This window comes from Quercus robur, chromosome 2 (genome assembly GCF_932294415.1).
Source record: "Quercus robur chromosome 2, dhQueRobu3.1, whole genome shotgun sequence".
Taxonomy (NCBI): Eukaryota; Viridiplantae; Streptophyta; class Magnoliopsida; order Fagales; family Fagaceae; genus Quercus; species Quercus robur.
In genome coordinates this window covers 13,872,073-13,891,479 of record NC_065535.1, presented here as the reverse complement: position 1 = coordinate 13,891,479, position 19,407 = coordinate 13,872,073, and the positions used below count along the sequence as shown (strand labels likewise).

The 19,407-nt window shown below is 33.4% G+C and overlaps 2 protein-coding genes across 9 annotated transcripts in view; both read right to left on the bottom strand.

Annotated features, from left to right (window-relative positions):
- LOC126712492 (serine/threonine-protein kinase STY46-like) overlaps positions 1 to 17,819 on the bottom strand; it is a 30,212-nt gene extending 12,393 nt beyond the window's left edge. Inside the window, exons 1-6 of one of the 8 annotated variants that reach the window (XM_050411831.1) lie at positions 17,424 to 17,810; positions 17,008 to 17,122; positions 16,476 to 16,573; positions 16,279 to 16,395; positions 15,683 to 15,737; positions 14,006 to 14,116 (exon numbers count right to left, since the gene is read on the bottom strand). In XM_050411831.1, the coding sequence (XP_050267788.1) occupies positions 14,006 to 14,116; positions 15,683 to 15,737; positions 16,279 to 16,395; positions 16,476 to 16,573; positions 17,008 to 17,122; positions 17,424 to 17,635 (708 nt within the window). In that variant the 5' untranslated portion in view covers positions 17,636 to 17,810. Of the gene's footprint in view, positions 1 to 14,005; positions 14,117 to 15,682; positions 15,738 to 16,278; positions 16,396 to 16,475; positions 16,574 to 17,007; positions 17,123 to 17,423 lie in introns of all 8 variants that reach the window. The other 7 variants (XM_050411839.1, XM_050411833.1, XM_050411838.1 and 4 more) reach the window with 7 other exon arrangements.
- LOC126712493 (ATP synthase subunit beta, chloroplastic-like) lies at positions 4,902 to 8,291 on the bottom strand. The gene is given in 2 exon segments (XM_050411842.1): positions 4,902 to 7,864; positions 7,866 to 8,291. Coding segments are annotated over 2 exon segments (1,509 nt in total). The 5' UTR covers positions 7,971 to 8,291; the 3' UTR covers positions 4,902 to 6,460.
- Positions 17,820 to 19,407: the final 1,588 nt, after the last annotated feature.

The following is a 19,407-nucleotide window of genomic DNA, read 5'->3' as shown; positions in this document are numbered from 1 at the left end:
CAATCAATTTGGAACTTATTGAATATAAACAGAATAAAGAGAAGAAGCAAAAGGATAAATATGGTAGAATATAATTTATTTAAGAACGGGGAACCTTTTCTTTTCTCTTTCTTTTTTTGGTATGAAAGGAAAAAAAAATTAATAGAATGTATATGGGGTTCCTATCAAAAAAAAAAAAAAAGAATGTATATGGGCTAAGATATATATATTGGTGCATGGGCTAATATATATTTAAACCTCATTCGTCTTTTTCGAGTGTCACCTATTACTTTTTTGATAATAATAAATCATTGTGTCACTAACTAACACCAATGATTCAACTATAAGACAATACTTTATCTTTGTGACATCCGTTGATAGAAGACAGCCTACCTGTCTTAAATACAAACCTTTAAATATATGCATTTTTTATATCAATAGATTGTGACTAATAAGTATAAATTATGCATCATTGAGATTTATATTACTTTTGTGCTCTACTAAATTACTAATGTAATAATGGGGGAAGTCTTGAATAGCTGTGTAACTTGGTTTCATTGGTGGTAACGATAACTATTGAAGAATATTCATGTTTATGCATCATCAGTCATTACACACAAGTTGTAATTAAAAATATCTTTTTTTACATGCAGAAGTTGATAGGGAACTTATAAGAAGTATGCGTGTGGGTGGGTGGGAGGGATCTTAAATTTTATGAAATGCACGCTCAACATAGATTTAATAAGATGCCTCTACCTTTTATTATTCAATACTTTAGAAGTATTGTAAAAACTCTTACATAATAATGGATTATGATTGTATCTTACTTCAGAAGGAACCTATCCATATTATAAGAAATATTTTCAGGAAAATTTTGTTTTCAAAGTGTTTGATTTCATTACCATATTAACAATGATACAACCCAATATAATGAACATAAATTTACAAAGGGTCATTTGGGTTCGGTGGTGGGTGGGGTGGCAGTATTGTTGGAAGCGTAAAACAATTTACACCTTAAAGAGGGGTTTTTTTTTTGGGTCAAATAACATAATTTTAGGAAAAGCTTAGGAGAAATGCTTCCAGCCAAATTTATTTAGTTATGTAGTAGTTTTTTAGAACTTAAGTTTATTAAACTCGAGTTTCAAGCATTATGGGCATGCACGGTAATTATAATTTTTTTTTTTTTTTTTGGGAGAAACAAACATACACACAATCATAATGCTTGAAACTCAAATTTGACAAACTTGAATTTTAAAAAAGTTTTATATAACTAAATAAGTTTGATCGGATTCATTTATTCTAAATTTTTCCTAAAATTATGCTATTTGGCAAATATAACTCTTAAAGAGGCTTATTTTAAGATCAATTGAAAATTATTTTCAGTTTAATCACCATTCTAAAAATCATTTTATGTGGAAATAGATCCTAAGGAAAAATATATATAAATAAATAAAATTAAAAAAAAAATGGCGCCAATCACTTGTTATGGATAAATATGCACCGCAAAATGAAAACAATTGGTCCAAATGGTAAACGGAAAATAAATAAATAAATAAACACGTCAGCACCTACCAGTCCAGCTGAGGTGTCAAATGTAAAACAGATTTCATCTGTCCCCTGTGACCAAACAAGCCCACTCTTCATCAGTACCATCCTCAGTTGTCGGCGACTTCAACTTCACCGAATGTTGCTGCCTTAGTTGTTTTTTTAATTTTATGAAGTGGTCTCAGATATTGTAAAGAAAGAGTCAGGACCTATGAAAAAAAGTACATATCGATCTCGTGTAAATCCAGGACTGTTGTATAAACTAAACAATCCTAAGGCAACAAATCTGCGAGATACACAAAGTTATTTTAAATTAAACACCAGCAAACCGATTGGTATCCAAAAAATTCTCTGCAACAACAACGTGATTGCCAATATCACCATATCCGACAACTCCAGGTAGCTGAAGTGAAAAGGCTCAATAGACTCACAATACTAACCAAGGGGTATAGCCATAAGAAACCCAAAAAAAAAAAAAGTGAAGCGGTGGCAATCGGCGGAGCTAAGTATGGGGGTGTTTGGCTGGTAATGGAGATTGGGTATGTTTGGTTACAGAGGACAAATGAAATTTGTTTAGGATTGACACCTCAGCTTTCCTGGTTGGTGTTGACGGTTTTTTTATTTAGGCAGAAAACACATTTTAGTCCATACATTTTCAAGCTATTTCTATTTTAGTTCCTATATTTTATTTTTACTGCTTTTAGTCACTATCTTGAAAAACTCTTCCCATTTTGGTCCCTGTCGTTATATTAGAAACGGAGAAAACTGACATGGCAAACGGCAGGAATAAATAATACTAAACTAATGTCCACATAGCCGAAATTAATAATAAAAAATGTTTTTTGACATTAAAAAATGTCACGTCAGCATCTAAATTAAAAAAGTTAATTTATTAATTTTAACTAATTAAAAAAAATTAAAAACTAAAAATCATATAAATTGAGATCTAAATGTGTCTTGAACAAGAACACAAACCTAGATCCAAGAACACAAACTTAGAAATTAAAAAAAAAAAAAAAATCTTTTTTTAATTGAAGGAAGAGGCTGTTTGGCCAACCAAATTTGATAACTCAATTCTCAGTTTCCATAACTCATAACTCAAAAATGGTGGGACCCATAACAAAAAGATTGTTTGGCCAAACGATAACTATGTTTCCATAACTCTATTTCCACCACTCAATTCTCTGATTTTTGAGTTATGAGTTATGGAAACTGAAAACAACCAAAGGCTGTTTTCAGTTTCCATAACTCATAATTCAATGGTATTTTTGTAAATAAACACACATGGAGGAATCCACAGCCGCAACTTTTGACCATCTTTTGACTTTTTTTTTTTTTTTTTTCACTTGTTCGTTTTTCATTTTTTTTTTTTTTTTTTTTTTTTTTTTGCTTCGGTGAGTTTGGGTACTGAAAACCAAAAAAAAAAAAAGAGAAAAAGCTACACCGGCTAACAGGTATGGGCCCACAAATAGTGTGAAAAATATTGAGTGATGGAAATTCAATGATGATGCCAAACGGGTGTGAAAATTTGAGTGATGAGTGATGAGTTATGAGTTATGAGTGATGGAAATTGAGTGATGAAAAATGGTTTGCCAAACAGCTCTGAATGTTTCAATTTCAAAAAAAAAAATTCGTTAATCCAAAAGTAGAAGGAAAAAACGGGAGCGAGCTCGAGAGCGTGAAAGACGGGTCTGCCTGTCTAGGACTCGATCTTGGTACCAGCCCATAACGGTCAAAGTCGAATCGTGAGCCTATTAATGAAGCAAATTCAATGAAACAACAACTGGTACCATATAGAAGCGGCCACAAACTGGACAGTCTTGACCAATTTGAAAGATCATTTGATGTAGTTGAAATAACTGAATTTTTTGGGGGGGCTGTTCGATCAAGTAAGGGAAACTCAATGGAATTCATAACCGTTTCAATGTTTTTTTTTTTACTTTCTTTATCTTTATTTTTATTGTCTGAATATTCAAGAGCTAAGACCATTCCAATGCTCCTTTTCACCATGCATAAACTAAACCAACAATTAGGATAAGCACGAAAATGAAAGCTTCTATAAATACAGATATACCCAATACATCAAAACTCATTGCCCATGGATAAAGAAAAACCGTTTCAACATCAAAAACAACAAAAACTAGAGCAAACATATAATACCGAATTTGAAATTGGAGCCAAGCATCACCCATTGGTTCTATTCCCGATTCATAACTAGAAAGTTTCTCTGGCCCTTTGCGAATCGGGGCTAAAACTCCCGAAATCAAAAATGCCAAAATAGGAATAGCACTTGCTATTATTAGAAATGCCCAGAAAATATCATATTCGTAAAGTAGAAACATAGACGGACTCCTTGCATGCGGAAAATATGCCGGATTAGTTGATTGGAATTGGAATGAATTGTCAAGCCATCCATAACTCTTTAGTCAAAACAAAACTTCATTTGGATCGAACTGCTTAGTTTCGCCTGTTTGTTTCGGCACGTGTCAACCTTCCGCTCACGATTCATCCACTCGAATCCCGTTTCTAATATATATATTCCTGTACGGCACCGAGCTTCCAAAGCCCATACTGGCCTTGGGCCCAGACCCATCTAGGCCTTGGGCGCAGGCCCAGCAGAAAGTTCCCGTTACCTTATGCCCTTCTTGAAACTGCCTTAGAGTAAAAAACAAGTTTTGGGTATTAAGTTCCCGGGGTTGAGCGGTTAATCTTTCCCGGTAGAGCGCATGAGTCATATCCGGGAAGGTCATGATATGCACGGGAACGTGAGTTGCCGAACATAATCGGTGAAAATGGAACCAAGTTCCAAGATCATAAATGCTGCACCGCCCTTTCACCTAAACAACCACTTTAACCAGATAATACTGGACCTTCAGTAGCACTAACGGTGACTGTAATCATGATCTCCCCACTAACCTTGGCTATAAATAGAAGAAAGTTGGGAGAAGAAGGGGTTCAGAAAAATTGAGGGAAAACAGTCAAGTAGAGGGTACTAACTGGGTGTTACTTGGAGTCTCTCTGCCGAGAACGACCCATTGTAGGAAATACTTAAGCCCACTACAAATAAATTGTGAGCCCAAGTGACCTAAGGTCCAGAAGTCTTGCACTTGGTTCTTACAATTACTTTTATACTATTTCTATTTATACTATAAAACTAAGCTATAAAACTAAGAGTCTCGCGGTTTCACTTCAATTCGGATTTGAATTTTATATAAATTGATTAGAAGGAACTAAAGAGCTAAAGAAAAGGAATTTTAATTTAAATAGCATTCTAATTGTTTTGTTTAGAATTCTATTATTATTAAAAATGAAATTTCTATTAGAAATTCATATTCTAAATTGAAATAAAATCTATTTATTTTTTTATTCTAGTTAGATTATAGGGCTATACGGACTCGAACCGTAGACCTTCTCGGTAAAACAGATCGAACTAATTATTATCAAAATGATTTGAACCGTTTCAAAGACCCAACATGCATTTCTTTGTGCATTGGGCTCTTTCATAAACTGAAAGAAATATCGGCTAGTCTACCATATTTTTTCTTGACATAAAGATAAAGAGATGGCTCCGTGTGCTCGGATTCATTATTTTGATTCCAATAAAAAGGAGCACTACCAAGGTGTTTCAAAGAAGGATTATCCTGACGTAGGTCTGCTTTTGGCCTAGATTAACTTAAGTTAAATGGAGTATGTCTCTATCGACCCGCTTCCGCTTAACTTAAAGAAGCAAATATGAAACTTCATACACCTTAAAGATCATAAGATAGGATGAAAAAAGAATTTTTTTTGAGGTCTTGATACTCATTATGCCTAGCATTGAATAGATGGGATATTCACCTTATCAATATCTCAAACCAACGCAAAGGTGGGTTCCATTTATTTGGTACCGAACCTAAATGTAAATGGACGCCTGGATTGGACCGAACCTTTTGTCAGGCTGTTGTTCTCTTGTTTTATTCCCGAAAACATAGAGTAAGACATCTATTTATCAATAAAATCAAATATTTTGATTCCATGACGGACTTCTCTGAAAAACATTGGCGCGCGTGTAAACGAGGTGCTCTACCAACTGAGCTATAGCCCTTGTGCTTGTTCTAGTGATACATATTTTATCATGTAGATAATTTATTGTCAAGATGAATATTACATGATCCAACAGCCGATTTTTTGTGATCTCTTTGATTGGTATTGCCTATGAGTAATATTTCATTTATAATCCATCGATGTCATAGGCCCCATTTTTTTCTCTTTGTGATGATAAATGACCTACTTAACTCAGTGGTTAGAGTATTGCTTTCATACGGCGGGAGTCATTGGTTCAAATCCAATAGTAGGTATATCTTATTAGATACCATACCCTTGACTCTGGTATCTAATAAGTTTTTCTACTCATCTTCTTTTATTGATTTTGTATCTTTTCCATCCTACTTTATTTCTCTATTTTTTTTATTGAAATTGGTTTGTCGTTGCATTAGAATTCAATTACACTTGATTGCATTTGATTCTATCCAATAGGCATAATCACCAAAACAAACTAGTTACGAAATCATATTAAGAGCCTCCACTCGTGTCCTAGCTCGTCTGAGAGCTAGATTTGCCTCAATTGTTTGTCTCTTGCCTTCAGCTTTACTCAAGTTAGCTTCCGCTACTTCAAGAGTTTGCTGAGCTTCTTGTGGATCAATGTCACTACCCTTTTCCGCATCATTTACTAAAACAGTGATCTCATTATTACCTATTCGAGCGAAACCGCCCATCAGAGCCATCGTTAGCCATTGGTCAGTAAGGCGTATTCTCAAAATACCTATATCTACAGCCGTGGCAATAGGCGCGTGATTGGGTAATATGCCAATTTGTCCACTATTAGTAGATAAAATGATTTCTTTAACTTCTGAATCCTAAACAATTCGATTCGGGGTCAATACACAAAGATTTAAGGTCATTGCTTCAATTTGCTCTCCATTTCTAAGTTTGTAGCCTTCGCAGTAGCTTCATCGATGTTACCTACCAAATAAAAAGCCTGTTCAGGAAGACCATCTAATTCTCCGGAAAGGATCAATTTAAACCCTCTAATGGTTTCTGATAGACCAACATATTTTCCCGGGGACCCCGTAAATACTTCTGCTACGAAAAAAGGTTGTGATAAGAAACGCTCAATTTTTCGTGCTCTTGCTACGGTTAAGCGATCCTCTTCGGATAATTCGTCCAATCCAAGGATAGCTATAATGTCTTGAAGTTCTTTGTACCGCTGTAAAGCTTGTTTAACTCTTTGCGCAGTTTCATAATGTTCTTCACCAACGATCCGAGGTTGGAGCATAGTTGAAGTTGAATCTAAAGGATCGACTGCTGGATAGATACCTTTGGCAGCTAATCCTCTTGATAGTACGGTAGTAGCATCTAAATGTGCAAATGTCGTGGCAGGAGCAGGATCGGTCAAATCGTCCGCAGGCACATAAACTGCTTGAATAGAAGTTATGGATCCTTCTTTGGTAGAAGTAATTCTTTCTTGTAAAGAACCCATTTCGGTACTAAGGGTGGGTTGATAACCCACAGCGGAAGGCATTCTACCCAATAAGGCAGATACTTCGGATCCTGCTTGAACGAAACGGAAGATATTGTCGATAAATAGAAGTACGTCTTTTTCATTAACATCTCGGAAATATTCTGCCATGGTTAGGGCAGTTAAACCAACTCTCATACGAGCTCCAGGCGGTTCATTCATCTGACCATATACTAGAGCTACTTTCGATTCTGCAATATTTTGTTCATTAATTACTCCAGATTCTTTCATTTCCATGTAAAGATCATTTCCTTCACGAGTACGTTCACCTACTCCGCCAAATACAGATACACCCCCATGAGCTTTGGCAATGTTGTTGATCAATTCCATAATGAGTACTGTTTTACCCACTCCAGCTCCCCCGAATAGTCCTATTTTTCCTCCATGGCGATAAGGGGCTAAAAGATCTACTACTTTAATTCCTGTTTCAAAAATAGATAATTTTGTATCTAACTGTATAAAAGCAGGCGCAGATCTATGAATAGGAGATGTTGTGCGAGTATCTACAGGACCTAAATTGTCAACGGGCTCTCCAAGCACGTTGAAAATTCGTCCTAAAGTCGCTCCGCCGACCGGAACGCTTAAAGGAGCTCCCGTGTCAATCACTTCCATTCCTCTCATTAGACCATCTGTAGCACTCATAGCTACAGCTCTAACTCGATTATTTCCTAATAATTGTTGTACTTCACAAGTCACATTAATTTGTTGACCGGCAGTATCTCGACCCTTAACTACCAGAGCGTTGTAAATATTAGGAATTTTCCGGGGGGGGGGGGGGGGGGGGGAAAGTTACATCCAGTACCAGACCGATGATTTGAGCTATACGTCCCAAGTTTTTTTTTTCAAGCGCGGAAACCCCAGGATCAGAAGTAGTAGGATTTATTCTCATAATAAAATATAATATGTCGAAATTTTTTTTTGCGAAAATTATTGAAATAAAAAAATGTTCGATAGAAAAGCAAGTTGATCGGTTAATTCAATAATAATTCCATAATAAATGGGGTTTCGCACTGCACTAGATTTCGTTGGTACCATCCAATCGAATCCAATTCGATTGTTTATTTATTCAATTTCAATGAGTTAATTTTCAAGTTCAACCAACTCATTTTCAAAATCTCAGGCGGATCAATAAAAGTCTTGAGAAAGTCTTTCATTTGACTATCATTATAGACAATATCATCCATATTATTTATCGAATTCAAACCGGAACTCTATTCATGGTCTAAATCCAAATGTCCAATGCAGAGGAGGAAGCCTTTGAAAGATAGGAATTATAAAGTGGACCTTGAATCTCGGTTGGAAAAACTCAGCTTGTTGTTACTCCAGTAATGGCACCTGGATATTACTGTTCAGTTTGTGTGTGTGTGTGTGTAGTGAAGTATCCTACAAATTACTTGGATCATATCAATGGAAAGAAACATCAAAGGGCGTTGGGTATGTCTATGCAGGTAGAACGAGCATCTGTTGACCAAGTTAAACAGCGATTTGAAGTTCTTAAGAATCCTGGAAGCTTCACTGAACAAGATCTTGATGAGCGGATCTTAAAGCAGCAACAAGAAGAGGAGGAACGGAAACGCCAATGTCGAGAAAAGAAAAAAATGATAAAAGAAAAGAGGAAACTCAAATGGATCCTGATGTCGGTAATGATTTGCCAAGTTAGTGCTCTTGTTGACAAAAAAGATTTTTTTTTTTTTTATTATTTTAATTTCTGGGTTTGTGTTTTTGGATCTAGGTATGTGTTCTTATTATTCTTGTTCAAAACACACTTAAATCTCAATTCATATAATTTTTAGTTTTTAATTTTTTTTAATTAGTTAAAATTAATAAATTAATTTTTTTTAATTTAGATGATGACATGGCATTTTTTAATGCCAAAAAACTTTTTTTATTATTAATTTAGGCCACATGGACATTAATTTAGTATTATTTATTCTTGCCGTTTGCCACGTCATCTTTCTTCATTTCTGATGTAACGGCAGGAACCAAAACGAGAAGCGTTTTTCAGGATAGAGACTAAAAGCGGTAAAAATAAAATGTAGGGACTAAAATGGGAATAACTTGAAAATATAAAGACTAAAATGTGCTTTCCACCTTTTATTTATTTGTCGTTAACCCGTTGGGCTAATTAATTAATTTAAGGGTAGTGTTAGAAATAGTTTTATGTCAAATAATTTTGCTTTATGTCAAATTATTTTACGTATTTTACAGGAGATATTTTGTATCAAATGTGATAGCACATCATTTATATCAAAACCCAATAAATGAGAGATGCTTTCAAAATAAATAAATAAATAAATGAGAGACGTATGTATAAAAATAACTATCTACTAACACATGTCTTTCATTTGTTAGTGGGATAGTTATTTTTGCTGACATATCTCACACTTATTGGATTTTAATACTACTGACATGGTATCATTTTATAGGGTGTAGAGCTAATGGAACTAACTTTTTAAGTTCTACTAATCATTTCAGTAATATTTTCCGTCATCTCATCAATTCATACCAATTTTTTATTAGCTGGACCTAATAATAAATCATCCTTAATGAGCACCAATAGCATTAACATTTCCCTTAATTTAATAATTAGTATAGAGAGGGAAAATTTCCGACCTATCACAAACTAACACATCATACTACTAAATCCACAAAATACGGCCAATTACGAAGTGCCACGTACGACAACTAGTTTCTACCATCATCATTCAGGAACCAACAAAAATTTGCCAAGTGTCTTAAAATAATAATATAAAAAAAAGCATGCAAAATACCAATCACACATCAGCGTGTATAAGCAATGACACATGCCACACATTAGCATGTGTCAGCAATGACATCCCACACATGTAAGCAATGACATAAATAATCCAATTAATTGCTGACATGTGTCACCTTGAAAATCAAGACATTTCGGCTAATCAAATGATGCCATGTGTCTTAGAGAAAAAGTCTTAAGAATCCTCCAATCAGATTGTAACGTGTGTCACCAATCAGACTCTACCACGTGTCGCTCACTTACCCCAAAAATGAAGATGTCATATAGAAGACCATTTAATCAAGATTATGATTTTTTTGTAAAAACATTCCAACACTAGTTAATTCAGCATTAAAAAACTAGATTTCCATTAATTATTTAATTATTTTTTAAAAGATTATTACAAATTACATAATAAATATGCATAATTATAATGCAAATTTCCAAATCCATCAAAACTAACTCTTAGAGCAACCACATAAGATCATGCATAATCTTGCAAAATACAAAAAGTAGTTAATTTTACACATTTTGAGCAAAAAAACATCCACATTAGTGAGTGTAAAATTGTGCATAAGTGCACAAGTGCTACAGTAAACGTGCAAATATGCACGGTTACTGTAATGTAACTCGTGCATTTAATATTTTAGTATTTTTTTGGTAGTGTTAGGTTTGTGAGAGAGAGGGGTAGTGAGTTAAGAAATAATAAAAATTTGTAAAAGAATAAATATTTTATTGAATAGATGTGTAGAATAGAGAGACTGGTATGGGTGTTTTGTAAAAATAGGTGTGTAAAATAGAAAAAATGGTTTTTTGTATGCAAAATAGATGGAAAGTTTGCATGAGCTGGTGCAGTTGCTCTTAAAATACTAAAATAATTCAAACTAAAAAAATTATATAAGAGTAATTAATAATATATAATGGGCCAGATTGAGTTAGATGAGTTGAAAAAACTATCAGCCTGAACTTAATCTGACCCATGATTCAAAATAAAATTCTAACCAAACTCAACCTACCAACTTATAAAACTAGGGGTGACAATTCATGTTCATGGGTCGGGTTCATGTCGTGTCAAGTCATGAATATTTGGAAATATGAATTGACTCGAACCCGACCTATTTACTAAATGTGTTAGGAATCCTTAACCCGCACACGATATGTTTATTAAACAGGTCAACTCGACTCAACAAATTAACTCATTTAATTAACAAGTTATGTAAAGGTTAATACAAATGACCCGTTTTATAATCTATTTAATTAATAGGTCATACTTAATCTGTATAATTTTTATCAATTCCCATGTATATAAAATTAAAATATAATTACAACTATAAATATAGTAATAAACATATAAAAACAACCATAAAGTAAGTAATAATATCAAAATAACTAATAATTTTATAAGCTAAACGAGTTAGACAAGTTCGCATGCTAAACATGAACATGACTCATTTATTAAACGTGTTAGTCGTGTCAACCCGAATATTACTTGAACCCATTTAGCCTCAACTTATGACCTATTTATAAATAGGTTAATTATGTCGGATTTACAGATCGTGTCAAATTTTGCCACCCCTAATGAAAACCAACCCGATGCGTTAGGTTGGATTGAGTTGGATTAGTTTCACTGGGTTGGTGGATTTGGTGCACACCTCTGCCTACTACTAAATAGGATAATTTCCTTTCACTTCACTTCATACAAAATATTTGTTTGGCTGAATATTGCATTTTAGCCCTATTGAGTTGTTTCTTTGACCTTGTTGAATGCATTATTTTAGACTCATAAAACATACTACTTTGGTAGATATATTTGTCGAACCTTGATGAAAATGGGCACATGTAGTCAAGGCTGGAGGGAGAGGCACAATGGCCCCCGCTGGCTTTCTAAAAATTTCTCCACACTCTTATTTATGTTTTTTAAATCTATAATATAAGGCGTGGAGAAGTTGAATTGATTAGTGATTTTGATAATTGATATTAATTAGAATAAAAAATTAAAGAGTGATTCCACTTTGCTCAATTGGTAAAACTTTTGATGGTTGAATAAGAAATTGGGAGTTTATTTTCCGCCTACACCAAAAATCAAGTGGTGTCTTGGTCGAATGATAAAGAATTATCATTAGGAGTGAACACTATTAAGTTAAAACTATCTCAAAAAAAAAAAAAAAAAAAAAAAAAAATCATAGGACAATGTCCTATCAATCTTGATAAAGCAAAGCCTAATCCATTTTCAACTAAATTGGTGATATTTATATCCAAAATAACTAAAAGATTTAAAATTTAAAATAAAAAAAAAATTTAAGGATTCTAAATTTCTAATCACTATGAAGTTCTCGTTGTAAATGACCTAATGTCATTAATTATTATATGAGCACGATCCTCCAACAATATTGTTCATAACTAACTTTCAACACTAGAATCATTGCCACATTTTTCCCCCCATTTAATTATGAATAAATTTAGGTATACAAAATTTTCAACAATATTGTTCATACAAATTTCTAATCACTATGAAGTTCTCGTAGTAAATGACCTAATGATGTCATTAATTATTATATCAGCACGATCCTCCAACAATATTGTTCATGACTAACTTTCAACACTAGAATCATTGCCACATCCACCCCCACCACCCCCCCCCCCCCCCCCCAAAAAAAATAATTATGAATAAATTTAGGTATACAAAATTTTCAACAATATTGTCATTCTTTCAATGCTTGAGATATACCAATAAGGGAATTACGTGCCAATGTAGTGTTCGGAAAAATAAAGTATTTCTTACGCTTATTAATTGAGTAAGACCCATGTGGCTTAAAAAAAGAAAATTGGAATCTTTGAAAGCGGAAAAATTATACTATATCTCTTTTGTTAGTAGAGATGTAATGATGCAGGGTACAAAATATAGTGAAACAAAACTGTCATTATTGATAATTGCATAATTCTAAACATTATTCATAGATTCTAATTTTAAGTAGGATCCTAATTTTAACAACCATGTTCATAGATTCATTCCTCATGAATATGGATGCATTAATCATGATCATTACACAATTTACATCCTCATGAAGATCTCCTTATTTTGTAGGCAACTATATATATGAAGCCATTTTAGAAGTATTTATCTCCTTATCAGTGGGTAAACATTTTAGGAGTAGCATTAAAAACCATTTCTAATCAAGAGACTTTCAGGAAATTAAAACTTTGGATTCAAATACGCAAGGTAAGTTGGGATGGCTGATGTGTTAAACCCGTTGAAGTTAGTCCCAGCAGCTGTTGTACATGCACCCATATTAGAGAACACAAGCCAGTCATCAACTTGCAGTTTCGGCAGTTGGTAACCCCTGAAATGAATAGCAACTTTTAGTAACTCAAAAAAACTCAAATTTAGATTTTGAACTAGTCAATTCTTCCAAGTTTTATCATAGGGACCTCACGATCATCTTATAAAATGTAAGACTTAAAAAGAAAGGGAAAAAAGGATTGGTACTTGGATAATTAAGGAATATAACAGCTGCTCGGTTGCAACACATAATGATGAGTTCCCAACAAATTCCCCTTTTTTTTTTAAAGTATATTACTACAGAAGCCAGCACTTGCCTAAAGATACAATGTTACTCTAGAATTTTATGTCAACCAGTATTAGTAAAACTGAATCAGACAATAAGTAAATTCAATTCTAATGCCTTAAAAAATAACACTTTTTTTGTGGGGGGGTGGGGGGTGTGGTTGTGGACACCCGTCTTTAAACATAAATCTGAAAATCTTGTCAATAATATAAATTGTTCCAACAAGTAGTTTGTAGAGGGGATACCTCAAGTCTTGTTATTTTCTTTAACAGCTTATTTCTAAGCTGTTCGGTCTCCTAAAAAATATCAAACACGCATTAGTCAAGCAGCTCACAAGGAATTAAAAATGAGAAAAATAATTACAGAACATGAGTACAGTTCTTGAATACATTTAAGATAAACACAAGATTGTTACTTGAGAGCTCATAATCACACTCCATTATGACTAATATTTAGCTTTAATCAATTGGAAGTCACTAATAAGCAACTAAGCAATGAGTATTTGTATTAATTCCATGAAAAAAAAAAAACAAAGTCTTCACAAGTACTAGTAATCGACTGATGAATTGCATAAAAAATCAAGAAAATGAGAGAAAAAAGTACCTCGAGTGCAAAACCATCAACAACGAAAACACCCAAAGAGTAGCCATCTATAGTGGAAAAAACATGTGCTTCTTGAATGTTCAGTCCAATCTCAGACAGTAAGGAACTCAACTGAAAATGTACCATAAAAAGTATAAATAGTAACTAAAAAAATAGCACAAACAGGATAGTGTTCCATTTTTTTTTTTAAATTAATAGGAGATTTTTGGCCCCAAGGGAAAGGGGAAAGGGAGATTCAAGCTAGTGACCTCCACTTCATAAACTGATTGTGCTACCCTTAAGGTTAACTTAGATTGTATTGTCACTGACAGAATGTCTTACCGAGTAACTTTTGGAAGTTCAGTATACAAGTATAAATCACCTATGCTATCCACCATCACATCTTACAGAAGCATGATCTATTGCAATCTATCTTCAGGCATATAAATTACAAAGAACTTGCTTTGGTGGTAAACAAAGATGTGTTGGAACAAGGGTAAGTAATAGAGAAGTTCTGTTACTTATAACTGCTTGGACTTATACAGACTGAGAATTATTATTATATATGTATTTAGTTGACATCAAGTTTATAAGGTTTTGAAGTAAAATCCTGACTAGTGCAGCATATAGAGACTGAAATTCAGTAAATCTAGGAGTGCAGCACAATAAGATAATAAATCTTAGCAGCAAATCCTACAGAATGCTAGCAGGAGACTAAAGAAAAATGCAGGATTATTAAACTAGAACATGATTGATAAAAAGAAAAGAACTATCAAAAATGTAATATGAAATGGCAATAAACCAACCAGGCCTTGTGCCGCACACTATTGAGAACATAACAAAAATGTCCATAAATGAGCATGGTCAAAGAAGAGTGTCAAGATCAATGTGAGAAAAAGAAACAGTATAGGCATTATAGGTGGAGAAACAACAAATTAAGCACAATGTGAAAGGAACACAGGGTCAACTGCAGTGACAAGTGTGAATCTCATTTCTTCTTTTTCTCCTCAAGAAGCGGCTAGCCTTTTTATTCATCAATCATTAACTTCAACAATGTCGAATCACCCACGATGTATGAACAATCAGGTGTCTTCTCCTGGGTAGCTTTAATTTTGATACTATACAGCAAGTAAAGTATTTCTCAATAGTAGCAAGCCTTCTAGATGCCCACCCTTAAAGGTTAAAGGTCGGCGAGATGAAAGCTTAGATACCACACAGTTCTAGCAGGTCTTTTTGTGTGTGTGTGTGTGTGTTTTGTGGGAGAGTGGGCGAGGTTAAGTGTTCTGGACATCACTGGCAAGTGACTCAAATCAGGTTCAGCAGGGCTGAGGATCAAATGTTTCATTGCTGAATAAGATTGCAGAATTTCAACCTTCAAAACAATAGTGTTCACTAATAACATCGAATATATTTCTCACTTTTGCAATATATTTATTACCTTGTCCAAAAATTTAAATCTCAAATTAGATGCTTCAGAAATGTCAAGAATGTTCACGCACGACATATTATGCAGATTACATCTAAACAAAGGAGGCTAAAATAAGAATTAAAAAAAATCCTGGATATGTCTTTGATGCTGAAAACAGTAGGCTTTGAGAGGTGTACAAGTATACAACGCAGATGATTCCAAGAAATGATTTAGACTGTAGAAAACTCCACATGCTTCCTATGAGAGAAAGGGAGAGAGTGGTCAGCTACCTGACTTAAATTTTTGGGTTTGTCGTATGTTGAAATTGTAATGTCATGCATTGCCCTACAAAATTTGCAAAATATTACAATGTTAAGTTGCTGAGAAACTCCAAAAGTGTCCAGCAATCAGTGAAAACATTTATTTCTAGTGAAAATTCCTTCCTTCGAACGTCTCATCCTAGAAAGAAACATTAAGTTGAATATAGATTGGGGGGGGGGGGGAATTATACAACACATATAAACTTACAAAAACAGAAAGTATAAATAACAGGATACTTCTAAGTTCAAAGCAAAGTCACAAACCAGCTTGAGTTAAATGGGTAATTTTTCCCAACTAGAAGAGAATATTTTGATGAAGCCACAGATCTCAACTTCCTCTGGTAGGAGAAAATGTGATGTCCCAATTTAATTGATTGTGTAATGTGTGTGGATGTGTGATGAGTCCCACATCAGGTAGGTACTGGGTAAATCTAGGATTTATTAACAACTGCAATGAGCCTCAATTGTGACTAGTCCTTTTATAGTGACCCAAAAAGGGGTTTTGCATTCTACGAAATTTCACATCGCCTAGGGAAGCACATGAGAATGTGTCTCAGAATTATTACCGAGAATAAAGACGATTATCATTCACGTTGTCATGCCTGTCTTGAACATGTAATTGGTTGAATTCAAGAGTGAGTTCAACATCAGGTGATGAACCAAAGGCAGGTGGTGGATGAACACTGAAAAAGTAAGAGAGAGAATGGGGTACTAACAACTCACAAATTCTCAAAAATGAAATAGGAGGTCCTTTTAACCATACCTATGTTTGCTGGGATAATCAGAATTTTGAGCATCCACTTCTCTTTGAAAGTTTGAATGCCGAGAAGAACTACAATTTCCACCCGAAGTAGAATGAACCTGCACATTATCAAGATGCATTTGGACGGGGGAGGAGTAACTAAAAAGTCAGAAAAGGGCAAGTCGTGAAATTTCCTTCAGTTTTTTTGTTCCGTCAATATGTCAATTGCCTTTAGAAACTTGCACAAAAGCAAACCATTTGCAGAAATATCCCTAATTCTAAGTCAAATCAAGTAGTCAAATTTCGTGGTAGTGATGAAATCGTAAAATAGTGGTATCTTTTATGAATGGAAGTAACGAAATATATAACAAGAAAAGAGAAACTCAAAAGAGAAGGGCAGAAAAAGAACCAAAAAAAATAAACTCAGCCAATATGATGCAAAGAAAGAAAGTTTCTTGTATGCCAAGAGTCTTGTTGCTCAACTGGCACCTCCTAGTGTTTCCAACTATTGAATTAACAAAAGAAAAAAAAAAAGTTTTCTCCTATAAGATACCTGCACAAGACGGACATCAATTGCATGTCTAATAGAAGGGTTGCGTGTCATGTTCAGCAATCTTTTGTGCATAAGAACATCTTGTACCCTCTCGACATTCACATTCACAGCATACCTATGAGGCTAACGCTACCAAATTAGATTCATAAACGATCATAAGCAACAATAATGTTACACTATTCCAATTAAGTCCAAAAAAAAAAAAAAATGAAAAGAAAATACTCTGGCTTTCTCTAATGCCCTGTTTCTTGAGGGAACAAAGATAATGGTTCACTTAGTATCCATTAACAAACACGGACACCAGGAATTTGAATTGATATTAATTTATTATATTACTGTTTCTAAAAAAATTAACAAAAGTATAATAAAAATGAATGAAAGAAAGCAAACACAAACGCAAAGATTTGGTGTTTTACCGAACAGGGAGGCCATGAAAATGTGCCCAGAGTTCATCTTCAAAACCAGGAAGATTGCTCTCTGCTACGTTCAAGTGCTTAAGTCGGTGAAGGACTTCATTGTACACATCTATCTTCTGCCTCTGCTCTCTGCTGAATCGACTCTGAATCTGACTCTGATTCTGAGTCCGTGTAAAATCCAAGACTCTGCTACTGCTCTCTGTATCTTCCATGATCACACCAAGTTTAACCAAAACGAGCAATTTTTTGGAGCTTTAAAAAGGTACTATGCTGTTTAACGTGCTTAATTTTGATTCAGCCCAAAAAAAAAAAGGAAGCGTGATTCATTTGCAACTCAACAGAAGGACTTTAATAAAAGCATATAAACCTGTACTGTAGTTTATTGAGTTTATCTTTTTCAATTTGACTAAATTGCAATTGAAGGTTCCACCCATAAAATTTAGAATAATTTTTGTTTTGTTAAAAAATTTTAAAATTTGGATTTGTAATGTATTATTTATTTAAAGCATTCCATCAATGCATCAGTGATGCGGTGTCCATTAAGTTCCAACTAAAGCTCAAAACAATGTCATTTGAATCACTAGTTTACAAAGTTTGGGATGGTTTTGATTTTGCCCCCCTTAAATTTGAGGTAATTTGGATTAATAAAACTATGCTATTTTGAGTTAACGTGGTACTTAATGGACACCTCATCGTGGCACATGAGCAAAATGGCTTAAATTCAAATGATATGTAACGTTTGGGATACAAATGGATTTTGGTAGATTTATAGCACATATAAAATTTAGTCACTCAATTGTGACTAGATTCACTACAAATATATGCTGGATGTCCCTTACTAGCAACCCGCTACATTGACTATTAGAGAATTCATAGCTAATTCCAAAAATAATAGAACTAAGAGTGTGTTTGGATGGAGGGAAGGGAGAAGGGAGGGGAGGGATTCACTTGTATTAAAAAATTTTAAATTGTTAATTTAACCCGAAGGATATCAATTTATATCTATTCTTTTAATTAGCAAAAGAGTGCTACTATAATTTAATAATAAAGGAAAAATTATCTCTTAAAATTTGTTTTCCAAAAATGTCAGCATTCCTATTATAAAAAAATTTAGGCAAAACTTAAGTATATCTTAAGTTTCTATTCATCAATAAGTCATACAACTTAATTTAATTTAATTGTACTGGGAAAAGATAGCACATTGTTTGCACCATGTTGGTATATATACAATTATGTGGTTGTATCTTAGCTTTGTATCAGCCAGTAAGTCACAAAATGATAACATTTTTTGCAGTTTGCATTAAATTAGAAGAATTTAATTGGTGAACATTAGATACATCACCCAAATAATTGTATATCAGTTTGCCAAAAATAATATATTACAGCTACTATCCTCCTCCTTTTGGTAATTTTTTTAATTATTTTTCTTTATATTTTTTTCCTATAATTCCTATATTAATTCTCAAACTTCTAAAAAAATGAAAGGTGAAAATCTACTGACCAAATTCAAATTATCGAAAATATATTATTCTATAGAATAATAAGTAAATGTATTAAATATAACAATATATACCATGAAATATTTATCAAAAAAATATACCATGAAATAAATACAGTTTTATAAAATTATACTTTAAAGTGCCTTAAAAAGGAAAAAAAAAAAAAAAAAGGACTTATTCCAACAAATTTATACGTTTTTTGACAAATAAAATATTTATTTTTTTAAACTATGTATATGATTAATGCATCCAATCAAGTTGGAACTTATTGTTTCCATCAAAAAAAAAAAAAAAATTGGAACTTATTGAATATAAACAGAATAAAGAGAGGAAGCAAAAGGATAAATATGGTAGAATATAATTTATTTTAGAACGGTGAACTGTTTTTTTTTTTTTTTTTTTTTTTTTTTTTTTGTATGAAAGGAAAAAAATAATAATAGAATGTATATGGGCTAAGATATATATATTGGTGTATGGGCTAATAT